At 35.1% G+C, this 24,442-nt stretch overlaps 2 protein-coding genes across 3 annotated transcripts; both read right to left on the bottom strand.

The window, feature by feature from the left end:
- Positions 1-1,367: 1,367 nt before the first annotated feature.
- LOC120634261 lies at positions 1,368-7,328 on the bottom strand. Of its 2 annotated transcripts, XR_005659238.1 has the most exons (3): positions 7,089-7,328; positions 2,057-5,739; positions 1,368-1,541 (listed from the first exon to the last, which is right to left on the bottom strand). XR_005659238.1 is itself a non-coding variant. In XM_039904751.1 (2 exons), the coding sequence occupies exon 2, from the start codon at positions 5,731-5,733 to the stop codon at positions 2,233-2,235; it is 3,501 nt and encodes a 1,166-aa protein (XP_039760685.1). In that variant the 5' UTR covers positions 5,734-5,739; positions 7,089-7,328; the 3' UTR covers positions 2,040-2,232. The 2 variants fall into 2 exon arrangements, 1 of the variants encoding a protein (XP_039760685.1); XM_039904751.1 differs by lacking the exon at positions 1,368-1,541 and having other exon boundaries at positions 2,040-5,739.
- A 4,256-nt stretch (positions 7,329-11,584) lies between these two features.
- Positions 11,585-21,153, bottom strand: LOC120634262 (cytochrome P450 4V2-like). The gene is made up of 10 exons (XM_039904752.1): positions 21,012-21,153; positions 19,978-20,067; positions 19,182-19,292; positions 18,370-18,555; positions 16,217-16,413; positions 15,910-15,979; positions 14,941-15,133; positions 14,157-14,308; positions 13,333-13,512; positions 11,585-12,346 (listed from the first exon to the last, which is right to left on the bottom strand). Exons 1-10 carry the CDS (start codon positions 21,151-21,153, stop codon positions 12,189-12,191), a joined length of 1,479 nt encoding a protein of 492 aa, XP_039760686.1. The 3' UTR covers positions 11,585-12,188.
- Between the last annotated feature and the right edge of the window lie 3,289 nt (positions 21,154-24,442).

Here is a 24,442-nt window from a genome sequence, read left to right as displayed (position 1 = left end):
AGGATGAGTTCGCACGACACGCTCTTGCGTGTTGCTCTGTTTTAAGACGATGATTTTCCAGCTGCCATCAGGCGAGATATCGGGATCCGTCAATTATTAATCGAACTCGGCCCCCGAAAGTGAAGTCGAGCACCCACTGGGCTATCACCGCTTACCCGCTTACTGGGCTATCACCGCTTACCCGCTTACTGGGCTATCACCGCTTTAGTTACTTCGTATATTTAAAATTTGTTTGTTTATAATGCCGTCGAAGCTGTGCTATAAACCGAGATGGATCTTCATTCGGAATGGGACTGGGCGCTGGAGCAATAACCTCGCCAGGTAGGCACAAGGGTTCCCCGTACACTAATTGGGCGGCTAAAGCATGTATATCTTCTTTCAGAGCTGAGCGCATACCAAGAAGGTTATGATTATGATTGAAGATTATGATTGTTAGTAGTTCACATTAAATATGGGTAATTTCATGTATGTTTATATTTTATTTGTATATTTTATTTATATATATATGTATAATATTAAATCTTATTTATTGCACCACCTACCTCTTTTCTATGTTTTTTTTTCCTTTTACGCCATTGGTTGCCTGGAAGAAATCGCTATGTAGCGATAAGGCCACCAAATTATATATCTCTGTGACTACTTTTTTTCTTTGGTGTACAATAAAAGTCTATTCATTCGTTCATTCATTCAAGAGGCACGACCGGTAAAGCATTGGACCATGTGTCCTGATGACACATTAGGGCAGCTTTAAGAGTGCGATGCATGCGCTTCACTAAACCATTCGCACACGGGTGATAGCTCGTTGTGCGAACCCGTTTAGCGGAACATAGCTGCATCAGAGAATGGAACAAACCAGACTCAAATTGTCGCCCTTGTAGTACGACCGGTGTACGACCAAACCGAGCAATCCATTCTCGGAAAAATGTATCTGCAACCCCTTCCGCGGTTATACCCACCATTGGCCAGGCCTCAGGCCATCTCGTAAACCGATCCACAGCGGTCAAACAATATTGGAATCCTATGCTGGGAGGGAGAGGATTTTTTTCATTTAATTTAAAAAAAAAATCTTGTAATCTTTAAAAAAAATGGAACTGGAAAGATCACGCTTTACATTTCACGCGTAACAATGGCAGCCGCAAAGGTTCGCTTTCCTTACTTCGCTTTCTTTACTTCTTCGAGCCGGAGGGTTCAAACTCTTCCTGGCAGAGCCCCATTCCGAGGCTCTCCAACAAGCCCGCGATACGCTGTTAAAATCATTAAGGTTAATTAGATACACACAATCCGAAAAAAAAGGATGAAGTTGATGAGGATTGTAAAAGTTCTAGCTTGCGAAGTGGTATGAATTAACATTTATAAATCACTACAATGTGTTATTTACAAACTATCACTGAGAACAAAAATAATACAAATCCTTTCGTATAAGCCAATAATGCGATACAACTTCTTCCGAATGATGATGCTTAGTTCCTTTAACATTTCCAGTTGCAGAGCTGTTTCGCTGCTACCACAAAAGAAGTTCGAGGTTGGCATTAATTCTGTAACTAACAAATATCCTTCAATAAAATTTTTATCGCTAAGAAATGCTTTTAAGACTCCCATCTTAAAGACTGTATTGTGTTTGGCGTACTGGTCAAAAATGAGGCTTAAAACTTCACCAAAAGTTATGAAATAGTGGAGAAATGTTTTGCGACATCTTTCTTTAATTAATTTAAACAAAGCGCGCCAAAACTAGACCTGCTTCTATTAAAAGCCTGTTAAGTGGGAAAGATTAAAATTATAACTTTATATATTTTCATTCGAAAATAACAGTTTAGTTCTCTTTGGTTCAAGAAATGACGGTTTAAATAACAGAAGGGTTTTCTAAACGAAATTTATTTTTAATATACTTCATTGACATAAATATAGGCAAACTTAACTAATATTGTTACAATTAATCAGTAAAAGATTTCCTTATTTCTTATTATGAATTTTATTCAACACGTTGATAAAGTATAATCAATAATTATAGAATAATTAAAACTGATACAAATTAAGTTCTTAAAAAAAAAGTACCTACCATATGTTAATTAAGTTTTCTGCCACACAATTGTATTAATTTAGAAGCATCTTCTTGATTCACCGGAGATCATAACATCCGAATTGATAATCTCCACCTATTTGAAGATAGTCGATTACAAAAAAACAAATTAACAATTACGTCTTCCTTTCCTTGCAAAGAGCAAAAAAGTTGAATTACAAATAGTTTCGTATACGCCAATAATGGGCTACAACTTCTTCCGAATGATGTGTGCTGAGTTCTTTTAACATTTCCAATTGCAGAGCTTTTTCGCTGCGTTCATTGAAGTGGTTCGAATTTGGCATTAATTCAGCAACTAATAAATATCCTTGAATGAAATTTTTATCGCAAAGAAATGCTTTTAAGACTCCCATTTTAAAAACGTAATTGCGTGGGGCATACTGGTCACAAATGAGGCCCAAAACTTTAGCAAAAATGACGTGAATAGTAGAAAAATAATTTGCGACATCATCCTTTAAGTAATCTAAACACAGCGCGCCAAAACTACGTGCTGCTTCTTTAGAAAGCTGGTCGTCCTTAAAATCGATACATTTTGTTTTGAGGTCAGATACAACTCGTATGTATCCCAACGATAACTTTATATGTGTCAAGAGAAAATAATTTTCTTTTAACGATAAAGCACTCTGAAGGTGATTCAGTGCTGCAGTATACATGGCGATGGGAAAAATCATTTTCTTATCCAAAACTAAAGAATCGAATTTCATAGACAAAGAATAAAATATATCCCGTAAGTTATTTCTTGCGTAGTGAAATGTTTCGTATCGCTTATTCCACACAGGAACAACCTTTTCTAATAGCGGCTTAAAAATTTTTTCATAGCGCTCACTTTGAACTGATTCTGATTTTGTACTTAACAAATAAATAGCTATACGATCAGAGTGGCCATATTTCTGTGTAGCAAAACTTTTATCAAAATTTTCTAATAACAATTTTGCCATAAAATCTACATCTAAGAACTCCATGATATTGCCCATTTCGTTTTTTAATTCATCAATACTTTTCTTACACTTTGTTTGAGCTGGCATTTTTTCTAACAATTCATAGCTTTTTATCCAAATAGTCGGTTTTATAGAAAGTGGGTAATTTTCAATTCTGCTTAGAGTAAAATATATCTTTTTATTTCCCTTGAAAGTATCATTGCTAAACATGCGGAGCATCTCCCATATACCAAAAAAAACTATTTCATCAGTTTCTTTACAAAGCATCTTGAAAGTCTCGGAAAATATAACATTTCGAATACTTCTGCTTTTATTAGATTTCCAAATTTCTGTAAACATATTTATAAGTTGATTTTGATTTAGCTTAGCAAATGCAACTCGAATGCCATGTTTTTGTAAAGATACTGGTGCGTTAAGAAGCTTTGCTACATGCTCGCTAATTTCAGTTGAATTAATGTTATGAACTATTGCATTTAATGAAGGTAGTACATATTTCAAATAATCTCCTTTAGCGTACAACAAAGCCAGATCAAGTGGAGGGTGAGGTCTTGATAGATGCATAAATGCAGCGATATTTTTCTGTATGCTGAGGATTTCGTTATCAGGTTGGCTCCAAATAATTTTGGATTCTGTCGGAACATATCTTTGAACAAATTCAAACAGCTCTTTTCGTGTAAGTAATATACATAGACCTCTTATGGTGGACTTGTGAAGGCTTATTTTATTGAGGTTCTCCATAAAAGTTGCTTTAAATGAGTCTGCTAAAGATCGATACCCGTAAATTTGAATTTTCCTCAGAAAGTTGTCAAAGTAAAGGAAGTTATCATTTATGCATGAGTTTATTTCTTTTCTGTGAATTTCTAATAGCTCAGGACCATGTTTAAGAGCATTCATACAGCTTTCGTAGTTGGGACATAGAATAATGGATTCTATAAAAAACATCTTTCTCCAGGATTTTTTGAAGTTGTACACACTTGAAAGATCACGATTCCAGGAATTTTCTCTTTTTATAATAACAAGGTCTTTGATTTTCTGGATAACGAATGGATAATCTTTGAGTTCTTTTTTGCATTTATCGAGAACTTTAAAAACTGATAATATAACGTTTACAGCCTCATCAAACTGTTTTTCACTTGTAATATCAATTTTAATTTTCGAAATGTAATAATTGTAAATGCAATTAAATACTTTATTTCTTTCGTCCATGTTAAACTTATTTATAGAATAATCATATTCATTTGTTATGAAATGTTCGAAATCAAATTTACTTTCTATATCATCGGGAATTTGGACGTCATTAATCACATTATATAAAAGTATGCATTTCACACACGATTGCATACTATCTTTGTATCTAGTGTACACTTCCAAGTTGCTGAAAATATCATTTAAGTATCCCCAAGTTTCTTCGTCAAACTTATGTGTATCAGTTTTGGTAATGAAATGATTTACAAACTGAAGCTTGAACAAGAAAGGTTCGTTTAAGTGATTTTGATGGTAATATTTTAATAAAGTAAGTATATTGTTTTGATTACCACGAGCACATGTCATTAGTGATCGCAAAATCCCAACTCTTTCAGTGGGACTTGATTCATTACGAATCAACAATTTCAAATCTTCAAAAGCTTTACTAAATGGTGCATAGACGTACCAGCTGTATATACTTTTAGATGGTGCTAATTTTCCTTTGAGAGGCAGATTACAAAACTTTACTATTTCATCCCAAGTCTCATTATCAAAGGGTGCATCTTCACAGCATTTGTCAATAAAAATCTTTTTTACGAAATCAAATCTCTCCTCAAATGGCAACCGGTTCAAAAAGTATTTAATTTTTTTATAGGTGAACCATATACGAGTTTTCTTATTCTTAATGTGCGTTATTATAAAGTTCTTAACCTCTTCTTCTTTTAAATACTGTGCAAAAACTGGTATATCAAGGACATAAATGTATTTCTCAAGATTATTTTTTATTCTTTCTGGACAATTTTCCATTACGACTTTGGTATATTTCCGTCCGAATAATGGTGTGTCGCGTTCTTTAAGTGTCTCGAATATATCTAGGAACCTTTCGGGGTTTCTTTTTAAAAGAAACATTCCGGGTCCAAATATGTGGTCTTTGAAGTATGAGCGCCTATAATTTTTTTGTAGTATATCCAGAAAAGTAAAAGATTTTTCATATAATCGTTGCAATTGAGAATAAGAAAACATGTTACAATTTGGTATATCGTCAGCATATTTCCGAATAATTTCCTCAATAAAAGGAATAGAGCAACGTGATAGCCAACCCATTGCTTTATCCACATCATTTTGTATGTAATGGTTAAAAAACTCTTCAACACGTTTTTCATCCACTAAATTTAGCCTTATGTGCAGAATGAGTTTATTAAAAGCCTTTGTACTCATCTGTGGATAAAGGTGGTTGTACAAGTAAGCAGGATTAATAATATATGCGTATTGCTGATCAGATAATAACCATATGGATTTCTTAATAACTCGAGATACGTATAACATGTTATCACATTTTAGAACTTCAAGAATATAATCAACATTTCTAACTTTGCACGCCATATCTATTTTTAATAGGTTATCCATATCTGGTTCTTCGCAGTTTATTGCGGCAACGGGTTTAGTTAGATTGTTTTTGATTTCTTCATTCAATAATTTGTTGTAATTGCGATGTTTTTGTCCTAATGTTTCTCCCTCTATTATAAGTGCCATGGTGTCCTGAAAAACAAAAACGTAAATAACCATTGTATAGGTACCACTTTTTTACATGGTATATTTTGTGAGGTGTTTTATTTCTATTTGGAGCGTCTTTGGTGAATGAAGTTCACCAATCCATCCTCACTGGGCTGGTGGACTACGGTCTAGCCCTTCTCATTGTGGGTGGCCGGTAATGTCGGATACGATGATGGCAATAATGACTTACTGATGCCGGCGTCTTACGACTATGTAGAAATTCCGATATCTCGTCAGATTGAGATGTTTTCTCCCAGTGCCTGTCTTCAGAAAGCAAACTGCAGGCAAATGCCAAATTGCCATAAGATCACTTCGTAGTATATATTAGTTCATAGTTCATAGGTTCGATGGTAACAAACACACAGACAGAAATTCAGCGTGTATAATAATTATGCATAAATATGCGTAACGGTTAAAAACATCTAGTTGGAATACCTTCACATTACCTTCTGAATCCCTAAAATTCATATCAACCCATTACTGGCCCACTAAAGGACCTGGTCTCCTCCCACAATGAGAAGAGGTTCAGACTGTTGTCCACCACGCTGGCCCAGTAACATTATTGATTTATTACTCTTAGAGCAACTATAAAAGGGACGTGATCTAAACACAGAATTATTAGCAACGTTCAGAACTCTCATTCAGCTATTGCATGCAGTGAAAACGCCCTGCGCACGTTTCACTTCACACCCGCGGAAAGTTGCTAGCAAACTTTTACTTTTTACCCATATTTTTTATTTCCCCATAAATAATTACTTTCAACTGCTAAATGGATGAGATGACTAACCTAACTAACCTGACAGTGTAAGGGAAGTATTCGAAAAACTTTTTTTTATGCTTCAATATTAGTCGTGTACCCGTTTCCTTTGCGTCCTTTATTCTGTGATTCTAGGTATGGATTACCATCTCTGTGCATGAAAATGTGGCCGTAAAAAACATCAAATTACTAGCGGCGCCCCCGTAGCAAACGAGTTTATTTTAAAGATAGAATACAATAATCTAAAAAATTGAATAAAAAAAATAGTTTACGGTTGAATCCATATTATCATACAACTAACTACACTGCACTCTTCACACTGACCTTACCCTATTCGTTATGCTAGATGCTAGCACCATCTTTTTATCTATTTATTTATATATTATAATCAGAAAATACAGCATTGTGATGAAACTATCTTTTCCAAGTTCTATAAAAATAATAATCGATAATCGATTAGTTTAATTAGCGATTATATAATACCTACCTCATCCCTAACATGAGCTGTCAAAGTAACTAACATTATATTTAGACAAACAAAACATAACATAATCTTATGAAAATAATCATTACTTACTCAGCTTTGCAAACCGCACGGGTTTAATAGCGAGGTTATGAGGCGCGCTGTAAATATCTAACACAAAACGTTATAAGTATGGTCCATGACATTTCTAGTCATAACATTACGCCAACCTTAAAGCAAGTGTTAAAAATCTATATAAGGACTTATCCTTCTTAAATTTTTTAAGTTTGTGTAATAGTTAAAGAAATAAAAAGGTTTCACAATATTTAAGCAATCACCACTAGATTGCGAGTGTGACTAACATGATCACAAAGCGAACTAAAACTCACCGGCTACTCTAGCGGTTCGGTCGATGTTTCGATGAGTCAGAGTAGGGATGTGAAAAAATAATCGATTATGGAAATAATAGATTAAATAGCGATTTTTTAAAAGTAACAATCGATTTTAATACGTGATTTTATTTTTATGAATTATTTTTATGATTTTTTTATAATCATTCAATCATTTATTACTGATTTTTCATCATCAACCCCCCGACATTAAGTTTGCTATTTTTGGCCCAGAACCCGGAATGCGAACTGCATAACTAAGTAGTTATAATAATAAAATTCATTTATTTGATCAAATTTTCACTATATGGAGTCAACGAACTGTACTATTTTACCGAATGTTGTGAAATGATTCGTTGGGGAAACTTCATTTTTCAAACGAGCTGGTGTTCCTGAACTCGTTGCCTACGGATTTCTAGTTTTTGAATAATTTAATTTTTTTGATTTATGTGAAAAAAAATTTATACCATATTATTGTTCTTAAAACTTCAATTTGTGTTGATTATTTAAGAACTTACTATTTTTGTTGTTTATTTTTAATTAATGAAACTATTGATATACTATTTATGGCGTTTATTTTGAAATTAATTGGCTAATTGGGAAAAAAACGTTTAATATAACAAAATCGATTTTTTATGTACAATGTCACATCCCTAAGTCCGAGTCGAAACGATGGTCCAGTGATGTAATGAAATGTTTATTATGCTGACGCTTTTATATCTTATTGATATTGATAAAAACGAGATTATATTATTCGTATATATATGTCACATATATTTTACTCAGGGTTTTAATAAAAGTTTTTTCATTTTTTTTTTCTCATCAGTCATATTTGTCATTGATCTATAACTGAAACATATGGAGGGTAGAGGTAAGGAGAGTCATCTGTGTATATGAAAAATTGTCGTCAAAATGTATTAAATTAGGATGGCGCCACATTTGCATCAGGGTAACTCTTAAAAGAAGCGCCAAATATAAATATTGTTAGAGTAGGCTTGAAAAATAACCAAGGAAGTATGGAGATATAAGGAAGTAAGGTCATATTTACCACAATATTTTGTACAACGTAAGTTGTTGAAATTCTCAATAATTAACTACTTTAGTCGATAATGACATTAAATTTTTTAACTCGGCATACTTCAATTCATCTACGATTGCTACATTCATACCATACCCTGTGCATCCACCAGCGCCATTGTGGAGGATTTTTGAACTGTTATTTAGCGCATACACTGGACACTTTCTCAACTTTTCTCCCATATAAGATGACTCTCCTTACATCTACCCTCCATACTGAAACACAAACTTGGGGCCACTGTCAATGTATTGCTGTCAAAGATGACAATAGTTTATAGTCTATATTTACTAAATCATCTTTGAAATTAAACTTCTTTATTAATTTAAAGTTGTATTTTTAATAGAATAGAAAACAGATCTAGATTACAAAAGCAGTATAAATTTACGTAGCCGACAGGAGATTATAAACATTAACAAACGAAAGCTTGTTTTAAACAATGACATTGACGAGTGTCACGTTCAAGTGGCATTGTAACTCAGACTGATATTTGACATCCAAAATTCAAAAAAATTCAAAATTCAAAATTAATTTATTTCAAGTAGGCCTAATACAAGCACTTTTGAAACATCAAGTCTGTCCGTGTGTAGTGACTCTACCACCGGTTCAGAAGGCAGATTCTACCGAGAAGAAGCCGGCAAGAAACTCAGCAGTTGCTCTTTTCCAACATCAAAAATTTACATTTTACATTTTAACATTCATTTTTCTATCTTGTGAGATATGAAAGCGGAGCCGGATACTTCCAAGCAACCTTGTCATTAAGAAACTCATGAATTGTAAAATAACCTCGCTGTAATAAATGTGTTTTAACACATTCTTTAAACTTATGCATTGGTAGGTCCAAAATTACCTTAGGAATCATATTATAAAAGCGTATACTCAATCCCACAAATGACTTCTGCACCTTTCGCAGACGATATGCAGATGTCACTAATTTATGAGATCATCCAAGAAACATCCAAGAAATAGGCAATGCGTTTTATTTCAATAACAACAAAATATTTTTACGATAATAAAACAAAAACATTTAACAATAATGTCTATTTATAACTGATCAATACTTTATTTACAAGTATCAGTTTATTAACGTGTCATTTTATTAAACATCAACAATGGCAGTTTCAAAGGTTTACTAAGCCGATGGGGTATATCTGATTTATTTTTTTATAATTGTAATTGATGCACCAAGGAGATGGTCCACTTGGCGGTAAGTGGGCACGCAAAGAACATGACCTGCATCGTACCGCCCTGTGTATCAACCTAAGGCTTAGGTGGCCTCATGTGTCTGTAATCACACCAGCAAAGATACACTTCAGACCGGGCCGCAGAAATGTTTGGCGGCAAGAATAAGCAAAGCGAAAGTACTTCCGCAGAAAAACTCTGCCACAAAAAGCTCAGTGGCGACTCAAAAATAACTACCTACTATGCCTACATAGAATTAAGAACATACCGAAGCCCTGTACACTACTAATATTGTAGTATCAAAAACCACTCCACTTTAGTTTGCCGAACAAACGGTATGTCACTTCATAACATTTAGCAGTTGACAGTAATTATTTGACCTCCAATGCTTTTAACGTTTACGATAAAATGAGAAAATTAAAAAAAAAAACTGTGAGCTGGCAACATTCCGCAGGTGTGAAGTGAGATGTGCGCGGGGCTTTTTCACTGTTTTCGGACACAATGCACTGCATACAATAATGGCTGAATGCGGATTCTGTATGATCTTAATTCTGTACTACTATATACCTAGTAAAACAGTTTGTGGGATAACACCTTTTTTAGATATCGCCACTTAGTTAACAATAACGCGTGAGTGTTATACTTTCTTACAAAGTTTCAGAACACAAAACGACTCTACCTTATTATATTATGCAAAACATATAATTCACCAATCAATATTGCTATAGTCGTAAAAATGTAATAGGCCCGTTTTGACATTTGTCATTGCGACGTAACTAGTTATGGAACCATAAGACTCGGGACTCGATACTCACGATAAATCAATTCAAGTTTGTATCAGTACTTCATTGATATTATTATGTATTGTAAAGTGTTCGTTCGTTCAAAGTATTCCTTTAACTTCACAACCAATACGCGTGACTGGCTGTTGATTTTACGTCCACTTTTCAACATGTTGAAACAGAGTTAGTACTAGGTATATAACAACAAACACAGAAATCGAGTCAAATTACTATGTTTAAATTAATGACCAAAATAGAAGAGCCATAGTTAACGTAATTCTAAACAATATATATCAAACTTAAACGAGCGCACAGTCAACTTTACAAGATGAGGAACGAAAAACTGCGCAGTGCGCGCGGGGACGCTTCAGTCATGTGCCGCTTGGTCAGATACATCAACTCAGACTCATTATTTAGAACCCATTTTGAGAACCAAGCTCATTCTTTGCAGTAAAGATAACAACACAATATTTAATTTCGATATTCAGTAAAAAAAATGGTTACAGCTCTAGTATAAAAAAAAAAGACTGAGAACGTAACTGTTTTCGGAACGTTTCGCAACAATTATAAATTGCATGCTACTATGAAGTAAGCGCAAAAAGAATACTCGCGATATATTCTTTCATATTATTTAACGTCCCAAAAAAATTTACGTATTTTTTAAAACACTGTATGTAATTGATTTTTATTTTATTGTTTCTTTCAGTTTCGTTCCAAGTTACATTCTATGGTCTTGCACAAATGTCAAAACGGGCCTATTACATTTTTACGACTATAAGAAGTATAGTATTAATTATTATATACAGCGGTTAAGCGGTGATAGCTCATTTGGCAGGACTTCGACTTCACTTTCGGGGGGCTGAGTTCGAATCCCAACACTTCTAACTTTTTTAAATTTATAATTTTTACCTACACTTAGAGAAATTATCAATTTTTATAAAACGTGTTATATGCATTTTAAATTAATATACATCTTTTAAATTTATGTGCGCTTAAACAATTCAAATATCACTTGCTTCAGTGAAGGAATACATCGTAAGAAACCTGCATGCCTGAGAGTTCTCCATGATGTTCTCAAAGGCGTGTGGAGTCCACCAATCCGCACTGGGCCAGCGTGGTGGACTACGGCTTTAAACCCTTCTCATTGTGGCAGACCCGTGCCCTGTAACCCATCACTGGCCCACAGTGATGGGTTGATATGGTGATGATGATGAATGATGATGATTATTGATATAGAGCCGTCGTAGTTCTAGTTTTAAGTTTACGAATGTAGTTATCACCATCATCTCACCCATCCACCATGTACAAAGTACCTACCATCTATAGCCTGACTTTGACTTTGACTTTACGATAGTTGTTACTAACACCTAGGATATTGTTACGGTATTGTTAGCTAAGCGAAGCGAGTTTAGGTTAGATTATGGATATTTTTGTACAAGAGTAGCCTTACACATGCTTGCTCGCAATAGGAAGGCGTTTTCGAGTATGGGGAAATTTGGGAATTTATAATTTCTGAATTTTCTCTGGTCTGGTGACTTGTTACCCAACCGACAAAAACCGACAAAGACGTGCCGCTAAGCGATTTAGTGTTCCGGTGCGATGTCGCGTAGTAACTTATTAGGGGTATGACTACCATACTCTAAACAGGTTAGCCAGCTACTATCTTAGACTTCATCATCACTTATCACCACGTGAGATTGCAGATTTTGAGATTGAGATACAGAGTTTGTTCATATGGGAAAACGACTCTTCAATTGCCAGCGAGCAAATCTTGTACAGAGGCAAATTATTTTTGCCTTCTTTCTATCGTAATGTAGTATCCCGAGTCTGGCTTCAACATCACGTCAATTTTAGCGACGAGTTGCGTGTGGTCCCCGGACACCCTGTAGTGCCGGAACACGTGAGCCAGGGTGGTCTTCATAGACATATACGCGTACGATTTTCCTGAAAACGGAAATAGTAAAACATTATCAAGGCGCCAACTCCTGCTACATGAGGTTGAAAAAACTTAAACTATTATAGTTAGATGAGATATTTTCAAAATACTTAACGATAAAAATTACTACAGTTTAAACGAATATTTAATTTTGATCTAAAATTTGTCTAGAAATCATTGACTTTTGATTTTTTAGCGAAACTTTTCTCAGATTTTTTCGACTGCGTGTTGCATGTCGCGTGACGGTCGGCCGCGGATTAGGGATAAAGTGACAGGCGCTCATCAGAGCAGCCTAGGCCAATATGGCGGCGCCTATAGTTCGCATCAGCTGACCGTGTAGTGTATAGACTATCACTCATTTGTGTCAGTGCTCCATAAAATATTGGTAACATTTATAACCTGTGAAACTCATGATGAAGATGGAATAGATAATAGAATGATTTAAAAAAAATTAAAAATCGGATCAAAATGACTTAACGATTATAAAATATTGTTTTCAGTTTTTTAATATGTGTATGTATATCATCTAAATAATTGTTAAGTATTATTGATGTACGTCTTACTCTTAAACACAGAGTTCAATAAAAATATTAGTTATCATTTCCATTTTCCAAGTATAAAATTAATATTGATGAAGCGATTTTTATACCCTTAATGGAATATTGTTTCATAAAACCATACAACCCTTTTTTCTTTTTTCGAATGAGTTTTATACGTTTTTTTTTTCAAATATACAACAGGAAAATTATAAAAGATAAACACTATTAAAAATTTATAAAAAAAATATAATTAATTAATTTAAAAAACATATTATTTTTATTTTAAAAATTCATATGCTTCTTCACAGAAAAAAAAAAAATTTTTTTTTATTATTCTTTTCCAATAGTAAACTATTTCATCCAGAAGTAATATAAGCTTTGCTCAAATTAGTAAGAATTATATTTTTATTATTGTCAAAAAAAAATCCTGTATTGAAATTGCATATTTGCTTTACCTATACAAATCCTTCTTCCCATACTGAAGCCAGCAAACGCAGTAGGGCACTCAGGCAACGTGGCGGGGTCCAGCCAACGTTCCGGCTTAAACTCCTCAGAATCTGGACCCCACATGGGATGCCTGTGGACCCCGTACACAAACATGAAGCACGTTCGCCCTTTCGTCAGAGTACAGTTTCCTGCAAAAAAACAACAACATTGTGGTATCAGCCTACCGTCTGGCTCAGTGGTGTACTCTGCTGCTCTCTGCTGTCCCGATTTCGAGTCTGGACATATAAAGATAATTTTTATCCCGGAAAAGCACCAGAGAACTTTTCTGGCGGGTTTAAAAAAACATATTTTGCTACATATGTAAAGCTGCACAGCTAAACCGGTCATGAGGATGTATAGAGATATTTAGCTTGTAAGCTGGAGTTTACATAGGGTACTTTTATCCCGGATTACAACGATTGCTGCGGGATATCTATAAAAACAGAAAAAAAGCGGACGAAGTCGCGTGAAAACATTAAGAGTTAAGGCGGAGCGAAGAAAATCATGTTAACTCTGTTCGTTCCTTCATTACTGAAGATCGTGGTCCTTGAGAGATCTACCTTCTCGTTACCAGAACAATGTTAAATATTAATGTGGAATAACAAAGAGATAGAGCACAGGAAGAGAAGAGAAGGATGGATTGTGTAGAAGAGGATATGCGTATAAGTTGAAAGTGAAACGCCTGCTAATAGAGGTGAGTGAAAAGTAGACATGTTGTTCAAACTCCACTTGCGTGGGATAAGGGCAAGAAGAAGAAAAGAGGAGGGGGGCAAGTAAATAAAAACAAACATACGTAGTTTGACATCTTTGTCAAGACGTCGCGCAGTAACTGGTACGATGGGGTAAATGCGCATGGTCTCTTTCAATACAGCCTCCAGGTATACAAGCTGTGACAGATCTTGCTTCGTGACATCTCTGTCGTCATCACCGAATACCATGTGCAGCCTGTAATATAATCCAGTGTTATAATTAACCTTCCTAAAAAAATCTAAACGATTTTAATAGAGCATATGTAACGACGAACGATGGCAAAGTAAGTAACGCCTAAACAAAGAAGATTTCTAGGCGTCTTGACACAAGGTGTGGTATTTTGTGTTTGTATTATGTTAGGGTTCGTATGGTGTTAGGGTTATAATAAAACCAAATTTATATTTTTTGTCAGGTTATACCAGTGTCAGGTTACGATTTGCTTAAGCTTTATGATCCAACGAAAGATCTCGTGACTTCAGACGGCTCCTAACGTCTTTCGATATCGTGAAACTTTTTATCTCTACGAACCTAAACCAGTAGGCTTCCGATTAAGACGATTCCATCCGATTCAGATCAATTTAGTAAAAGCGGGCATAACGTTCGTTTTAATTTTTGTGAAAGCGTACGATTTTTAAAAAACCGTAATAAAGGGCAACAGATATTGATTGTAAAATTTTAAACTGATGTTGGAAAAAAGCATCTGCTTTGCAAAATCATCTGCAAAGTTTCTTGCCGGATTTTTTTTGGTGGAATCTGCCTTCCGACATGTGATAGAGTCAGAAAGGGAGTTGAGAATTTAAAAGTTAGTAGAGTAAAAGTGAACTTACTCTTCAAAAATCTTCTCCTGAACCTGAGGATAAGATCCAATCAGCAACATGGTGTACATGAGCACACTGGCTGAAGTGTCATGACCACCAACGATCATGGTGTCAACGTGTTCTCTAATCTCCCGGTCGTTGAAAGCGCCTTTCTCTATTGATAGTTCCAGAAGAAGATCCATGAACGGCTTAAATTTTGGACCTGAAATCCATAAAAAATGCATGATATAACTTTGGAATCGACAGGATTAAGCTTGCGACTTTCTGGCAATCGTGGCTTGAGCGCTTTACCTACTAAGCTATGGTTCCCATACCATCGATGCCGAAATTAATGTGTCTTTTTATTAGTCTTACCTACACTTGTAGGAAATACCAAATTTATATACTCACTGGAGACATACATATTTATCCATGAAACAGTGGGAAGGCTTTTAACTGGCGTAAAGGGACACAAAACCAGCAAAGCAGCCATTGCTATCAGAATCATCATCATCATCAAAGCTCTACAGCCCTGGGTGGGTCTTGGCTTGGTCAAGCATATTTCTCCATTTGAGGCGGTCAGAAGATGCTTCTTTCCAGCTCCGAACTCCCAGAACCCTCATATCCCTCTCAAGTCCATCACTCCACCGACCCCTAGGTCGTCCTCGGTTTCTACGCCCCTCCAAAGTGCCCTCCATCAAACTCTTTGGCGCTCTCGTGCCTTCCATGCGTTGCACATGCCCTGCCCATTGCATTCTTAACAGTTTGATAGTTGTGACGACATTCGGTTCTTTAAATAGTTCGTATAGCTCGTGATTATATCGAATGCGCCAAAAACCATTATCCTGCATAGCACCAAACACTCGTCGCAAAACCTTTCGTTCGAAAATAAGCAGACTGTTTTCGTCTGTTTGCTATCAGAAGGCAAGATCAATTTTGGGTCAGTGATACATCTGATACCCAAAATAGATTTTAACAGAACATACGTTAAATACTTACCTTTAGTTTTTTCATCAATCTCTTTGCAGTTCCTATTCTTCAAGTAATCAGCCTTTCTTTTTTTCAGGACCTGTAAAGTTTAAAGTATGAGAGATTCTATCAGATCTTTAGATACTTTTAAAAAGAAAGATTAACTTTTACCAAATCAAACAGAAATGATTATCGAAATTGTTATTAAAATGTATTATTATTTATTGAATACGTCTTTGATATGATAACATCTTCCTCTTTGGAAACGGGATCATAAAAAAACTTTGCAAAGCCAGTGTGCTTTAAAACCATAGGTACTATTGAAATAAATACATACGGTATTCGACATATTATGCAAGATCTTCAGGCACTGGTCCTGTTTCTTCCTTAATGAGGACCAGCTGTATAAAAAGTGACTGTGCCACCAGAACTTCTGGAACCTGTCCACAAGGATATTGAACATCTGCTCAGCCGCGTTCACGTATTCACTGTTGAGCACGTTCTTGTCTGTGAAGTCCACTCCCAAAGCAGTTACTAAAAAAAAAGTATTTATTTATTTATTTATTTAATGGACAATCAACAGGTTACAACAACAACAACTCTTATAAAACTAAACAAAAAATGAAAAAAATATAAATGTAATATTGTAGACCCACTTAAAGACTGCCACAATAGAATATCATATCTATATAACATATAATAGAATATTATCCTGTATACCAAATAAAATAAGATCTACCATATACAACTCCCTAGTTAAACCCAATATTGAATACCTCATCGAAATTTGGGGAACCGCCGCGAAATCACATATTAAAAAATTGCAAATTATCCAAAATAAAATTATTAAAGCTCTTTATAAGTATAACTATCTAACTCCTACAAATAAATTGTATACAGAGACTAAAATTCTTAATATAAATCAATTATACGCATTAAAAACCTGCACCTTAATAAGAAAAATAAGCACAGATAATATACTCTCACAATTACGATTTCAAACAAAAACATACGCAAACTATCTAAGAAAACGTAAAACTAAATTTTTACTATCTAAAACTAGAACCAATTATGGAAAGAAAAGTATACTGTGTGAGGGAGTGCTGTTGTACAATAATTTACCTGAGAGAATCATTAGCACTAAAAGTTTACCAATGTTTAAAAAACTTGTTATTGAACATGTACAAAATACCGTTCAGTTAAGTTAATGTGACCTCTTTCCTATAAAATGATTTGTATTATCGCTCGCTAACTTTTTCTTTAACCACCCGCAAAAATTTTTACTTTTAAATAATATGGTACATCTGTAAAGCACTTTGAGATTTAGTATCTACTAATTTTAAAATATTATTGTATTCTCGATGTAAGTGAACTATTGTGTTCTTTTTTGAGAAAATAAATGTCTTTAAGCTGAACTTGCGAATACAAAACTATATTGTCAGTTAGTAGGAGAAAAAACGATTAAGATGTAATACTTTAGTAGACTATATATAACAGATTTATTGATAAACAAAACCAACCCATTACCGGTCCACTACTGGGAACGGGTCACCTCTCAGAATGAAAAGCGTTTAGGCCGTAATCCACCACCCTGGCCCAGTGCAGATTGGTAGACTGCACACTGCCTTCTAGACTATTACGGAGAACTCACACAACGCAGGTTTCCTCACTATGTTTTCCTGTACTTTTTAAAAGGTGAAATTTAATTACTTAGAAAAGTAAGAGGTACGTGCTGGGTTTAAAACTCCCTCTCTGAAACTGAAACCGAAGTACTAACCACTATGTTGTGATAACTAAGTGTTTAGGACGCGTCATCTCACAATAATGAAATTGAAAGAAGTTCTTTGCCTTTGTGATTTCAAATGCTCTTCAATTCTAGTGATGATAAATTAAAATTACTCGCTTTCGATACAGTGCAACTGTGTTGTAAAATAGCATTAATAAGAGTCAAATATTTCTTTATTCAAATAAGTCACTTGATGGCACTTTTAATGGCACACATTTTTAACTTACATTACATACAAAATGTGTGCTTAAATGATAGTGCGATGATGGCGGTAATTTCATTCGTAAACTTAAAACAAGAGCTGGTCTTTGATGAAGCCCACAATAAACTTAGCCGGGTACTATCACCATCTCACATTGACATTCATACCCAAGACTTTGTATCATTTACGTTATATTGTACCTACACTATACTAGGACTTTGCGATAAGCTGTAGTTTCAATACTAACTTCGAACTTTTTAAAAGAGATCCGAGATGACAAACTGTAGTTTATTGTATTACATTCAATTTTCAAAAATAATACTCGAAACAGTGACAGTTTTTCAGAATAGGTACCCATGTTATTAATATTCAAGAAGTATACTATTAAATGCAAACCTATCTGGCGATGGTATCTTACCTTAAAGTTTGACCATAACTAATTATAGCACCATCGGCTATCTAGACGTAGAAGAGGAAAGACTAGTGTATTAAAAATACATACAGCATATAGTTTCCAGGGCATTATGTCGGGTGTACACCCAATGGTCAAACGGTCCTTTACCAACTTCAGCTTCTAGGTCTTTGACAAGGCGACGAGATTGTCCATTGAAAACACCAAGAAACCCGTCTAAAACCACCTGACTGAACGCTGGGTTTAATAGTCTTCGATGTATTTTCCAAATTGATACTGGAAAAAAAAACAGTGTCACCTTAACATTATATATATTTTAATATGCGTCGATGTATTTTCCATATTGATACTAAAAATAAACAGTTCATATTTTTAACTAGATGTGCCCTGCTACTTTGCCCGCGAAAATTAGCAGCGTACTGCTACATCGTGTCACCTACGTAATTAAATCAGATACCTATCAAAGGTAAAGTTTTTTCGAAAAGCGCTCCGGCCGCGATTGCCAGAGAGTCGCAGATTCAAATACAATCGGTTCCGAAACTTTTATACGCGTTTTATAAAATAAAAAATATATATAATTTAACATAAGATAAAAAAACAATATATTTTAAAAGGTGTAATCAAAGTCTATATTAAAGGATGTGAAGACAACAATACTGTCTTCACTACCCCTGCCTTTCTCGTGGTTGTCGTACAAGGTGGCTAAGGGAATATAACAGAGAACGGGCAGCAGGGCCCTGTGTGCTATTAATATCAACTAGTGCGACCTCCAACTCGTCTGCGCAGCGTGGTGATGATGAGCAAACCATCCCGTTGGAAGAGGTCCAGCAGAGGTTTAGTCCAGCAGTGGACTTTTAAAGGCCATTGATAATTTTATAGGGTTAAACAAGAAATATACTCACAATCTCCAGTTACTAGTCCTTCGCCGAGCCAGGGTTTTGCGAATTCGTAAAAATTGTCTTTTTGCAAACATGTGTTGGCGATGGTCAAATAGTCGTCCGGGTCGGTCACAACTAAAAACATACAATTAATATCTATACTAACATTATAAATAGGAAAGATAGGTTTGTTTGTCAATTCCCTCGTCATCGATAAACTTTGAAACTGCTTAATCGATTTTAATCATTATTTAACCATTAGAAAGCTATTTAAGCTAAAAGAAAAAAAACGTGATCTGTTTACCCGCGTACGCTGTCTTAATGACCAGTATTAGTAAATTGAAAAAAGTAAACGAAACTATAAACTATGGTATCCATTAAAATATACCGCTATAACTAATTTTATATCAAAATATCCATCCGAGCACTAGGACCACATAAGTCATGCACAACTAATACTAAGTACATTTCGGAACACAAAGACCGAAAAAGTTTCCATGGCTAGTTTCAAATGCTTTTAATTACACCCATAAAAAGTACGCAAAATAAAAGAGATTATAACCCAGCGTTTACAATTTGGCTGTCTTAGGCTAGGCATAAACTCAGCGTCCAGCTTGCTTCCTTAGCGGCTTTTAAGATGGCGTCCTGTGAACAACCAATCACAGCAGCGCGTGTTATAGCAAGTCTCTTGATTGGCCACACGCAGAACGCAAATTTGAACACCGCTAAGAACGCAGGCTAGTCCGCAGGGTATACGGCTCAATTACAGGCAAAATTAAAAGAAACGAGAAAGGTGGGTAATTTTATAAGTATTACTTACCGTATATAGTCCTTGGCCCGATAGAAGCTGATATGGCTCCACCAGCTTTCAGGCTTTCATATGAAAGCTCTTTCACTGATTTCCATAATTCTGTAAAATTCAATTAAAAATAATAAAATGATTATGTGAAATACTATAATACCCAACATTGCCTTTTATGGTTGGAGAAAAATTTGGTTTTTCTTCGCTGGGATTCTCGCATTACGCATACCTTCAATCCCAATAAACCCCATAGGTTTTTTTTAAATTGTAATAATATTGCCCCAGTAGGTATTATTGATTAATATCGTTACATGCGAGTGTCGCTATTTGATACGATACCCCATGTATCGATAGAGTATCGCTAACATAATATCTCATATTTCTAACTTACTCTAATTACGTGCTAAAAAGAATATATATACAGAATATAAAAAAATATATATATAGAATATAAAAAGCGGTGATAACCCAATGGTAGGACTTCGACTTCACTTTCGAGGGGCTGAATTCCAGCTCACACCTCTAACTTTCCTAAGTTATGTGCCTTTTAACAAATTAAAATATCACTTGCTTCAACGGTGAAGGAAAACATCATGAGGAACCTGCATGTCTGAGAGTTCTCCATAATGTTCTCAAAGTTGTATAGAGTCCACCAATACGCACACAGAAGACAGGCAGAATATTATGTATCTCGCGACAGGGTTTCGATAGACGTAAATCTTGCAATCACGGCTGTCAAACGTCTCTTTTGTTTATTTATTGTATGGAAATTGACGTTTGACAGCGGTGATTGCAAGATTTACGCCTGACGCATGGCTGTCGCGAGATACGTAATCACCCTGCCGTGCCCTGTAGTGGATCGGTAATGGGTTTGATATCATGATGATGAAAATAAAAAATAATAATAATCTCTTAAATGTGAACTATAGCGGCTCAGGTATTCCAATAAGCGGCAATCGATTGTTTTCGTGTCATTGCAAGTCCTTGAGCTTCAATATTATTTTTGACAGTGTGATAGTGACCCCTTAAGTTAGGTTTAGAAAAACACTTACGTATACTATCTCCAATTAAAAGATGTGCATGCCCTATCAAAGGCAAGCCGCCAGGGAAAGCAGGGGGTTCGTTTTTGTTTTTAGTCCTGCGCCACCAGGCCCATACCGCACACGTCACAAATATTAGCACCACCGCCAGCATTCTGTGGCAACTTAAAAAAAATACAGTTTTAATGTGATTTGTAAGGTAACTTAAATATTTTTGAAAGTCGAAAGCTATTCAATGCTAGATAATCAATTCGAATTATAAGGTTATTTTGTACCTGACAATGCATAAGTTTAAACAAAGTGTTAAAACGCATTGAATAAATCGTGGTTACCATACGATTGATACATTTCAAGGCTGCTTGGAAAGTTGGAAGCAGAACGCCCGTTCTCATTCCTCACAAGATAGAAAATTCTAGAAATTATAAACTGTAAAGTGATGTTGAAAAATAATAGTTTAAAAAAAACTAAAAAACACGCTTTTTTATAGAAACCAAACCAAAAAATAGAAAATAAATTGTAATAAATTTAAATTAAGAATAGTGTTAAAAATTTCAATAAATATAAATTAATAATAGTGTGAATAAAAAAAAAATATTTTATTGTAAAAAAAGCTTGGGGTGCTTTTTAAGATATTCGGTCCTCGATATGTCTACAAAGTTTGAATCAAATCTGATCGTTCAGGTAGGACAAAATCGAGCTCAAAGGAGTCGGTTACAAACATACATACAGGTGAAGCTAATAAAAGCGTGTTAAAAAGAACTATCTGCTGAGTTTCTGGCAGGCTCTTCTCTGTAGAATCCGCCTTACGAACCGCTGGTTCACTGGAGTCAGTTCAAACAGACTGACTTGACGTTTCAAAGTGTTTATGAACTAGGCCTACTTAAAATAAATGATTTTTTTGAATTTTGAATTTAGAAATGAAATGCAAATTTATAAAATTAATATAGGTAAATGATATAAGTAAAACCCTTAACCATCAATCTTTTCGACGTTCTATAAAAATAGGACTTGACTAATATTGCTGACAAGTGATACAAAAGTTGGAATAACTAGTGACTAAAGAGGATAAAAATGAGGATGGTGCGGATGGCGGACAACTCGAAGAAGCGTTTTGAGTATTGTTGGGATTTTTCAAAAGTATATATAATATATAATATAGTATAAAATCCTTGTCATTTTATGTCTGCTTCTATCATATTTTTTTGTGGTAGCTAAGTGATGCACGTATGGTGCACAAAATCTCTTATCTGTACTACTCGTACATTGACCGAGAAACCTAGATTAGGAGTATGAGTTTACTATAACCGCTATACAACTAAGTTAGCCCGCTAACATCATAAACTGCATCATCACTTTAACATCAAGTGCGATGGCACTTAAGGACTAAGTTGTGATTAATAAATAGTTTAAAAACCACAATTAAAATATTTAAAGATTTATGGATGGATTGGCGCGATTGTTCTTTTATAATATTAGTATGGGGTGTGGATTGAGAGAACTTTCGATTTTTTTCAGAAATTCGTGTACTATTTCTAACACTTGAATATAATTATAAATTTAAATTGCTCACCTGAGTGTCACGCATATAAAATCAATATAGTAAAAGAAGCAGATGAAGAACTTAGCACTGTTTTGCTTTTCGAGAATATATTATCGTTTTTTTTTCGAGAATTTACTACACTTTTCTCAATTTTCCTCACTTTTCCGAACCCTTCGTGTCTAGTTCAGATATTGTAATAGAATAACTAAGGATTTGAGTGCATTGGGCCGTAGCTCTTTATAATGCGATTTCGCGATTTGTATAAAGGTTTATTAACATCGACTGTTATAAATAAGTCGATAAATACAAATTAAGTATTCTTTTATATGCTGAAAGTTTATTTAGGTCGCAAATTAAAAAAATATAAATTCTAAATTCATTTATTTCAAGTAGGCCTAATATAAGCACTTTTGAAACGTCAAGTCTGTCTGTGTGTAGTGACTAACACCGGTTCGAAAGGCAGATTCTACCGAGAAGAAGCCGGCAAGAAACTCAGCGGTTGCTCTTTTCCAATATCAACAATTTACATTTTACCTTTTTAAATTCATTTTTCTATCTTGTGAGAGATGAAATGCGAGCCGGATGCGTCCAAGCAACCTTGTCATTAAGAAATTTATCAATTGTATAGGCACCTGGCTATAATAAATAAATAAATATACGACAATACACACATCGCCATCTAGCCCCAAAGTAAGTGTATGACTAAAGTATTTTTTTTAACTTCATTAGCAATAGCATAGCTATCAATTAATCTATAACTTTGGCTGAGATATTGAAAGCACATACAATACTTTGCCAGTAGGAAAAAAGATGTGGAAACAATACTCCTGTTTTCCCTAATAAATAGCCCATAACTATGCTGCTGGAGTAAAGGCCTCAAACCAGGAGTTTTGTCCATAATCACCACGCTGGGCAGTCGTAGTATATGGTAGTAGAAGCACAGAGGACGCTGCTGCGCACTCTCCGTTACATCCCCCTAGTAGCCTCGCAGTTCACCCTTAGGAGGGGGGGTGACAACTGTATTATTATCTGCCGTCATGATATGGCAGATCAGAATACAGAATTTACCCAAATACATCTGAAGAGATACACAACCCCAACAGCTAATAGGTTATGGTCTTGTATATTGTTGATATCCTCTTGCCATAATTTCATATTGGTGTAATGTATCCATGCGTAAATGCGTGAGCTCCCTTAAATGTCATTAGTGCGTGACCAATATGTGTAGACACGCAACTGTTCTAATAGTAACACGGTCAGATAGTTAAATGATCCCAGTTTATTGATATCAAAAGATTAAAACAGTATTATTGTACTGCAATTTCAGATTGAAATGGAAATAATCCACCTTGTTTTAAACTCTTATTTGTCTTCTACACAGCAAGTGCTCTAGGCAGAATTTTACGAAATAAATATCAACAGTTAAATAAATACGGAATATTAGCGGTGATAGCCTAGTGGTTAACCCTTCTCTTTCTGAGAGCAGATCCGTGCTCTTGAGTGGTAGAGGTTTGATGATGATGATTTAATATCATATCCCTATACTGACAAAATTAAACGCGGTGATAGCGCCATTAGGTAGGAGCTGGATATTACTTTCGAGGGGCCGAGTTTGAATCCCAGCACGCACCTCTAACTTTTCTAAGTTATGTGCGTTTTAAGTAATTTAAATATAACTTGCTTCAACGGTGAAGGAAAACATTGTGAGGAAATCTGCATGCCTGGACACATAATGTTCTCAGAAGTGTGTGGGTCCACCAATGCGCACTGGGCCAGCGTGATGGGCTACAGCCTTAACCCCTTCTCATTGTGGAAGGAGACCCGTGCTCTGTAGTAAGCCGGTAATGGGTTGAGGTGATGGTGATGACACTGATAAAAACTAAATAAAAAGACAGTAGAAAAT

Source organism: Pararge aegeria, chromosome 23 (assembly GCF_905163445.1).
Source record: "Pararge aegeria chromosome 23, ilParAegt1.1, whole genome shotgun sequence".
NCBI classification, from domain to species: Eukaryota; Metazoa; Arthropoda; class Insecta; order Lepidoptera; family Nymphalidae; genus Pararge; species Pararge aegeria.
Note: the sequence above shows the minus strand (reverse complement) of the source record. Positions and strands in the feature narration are given on the sequence as shown.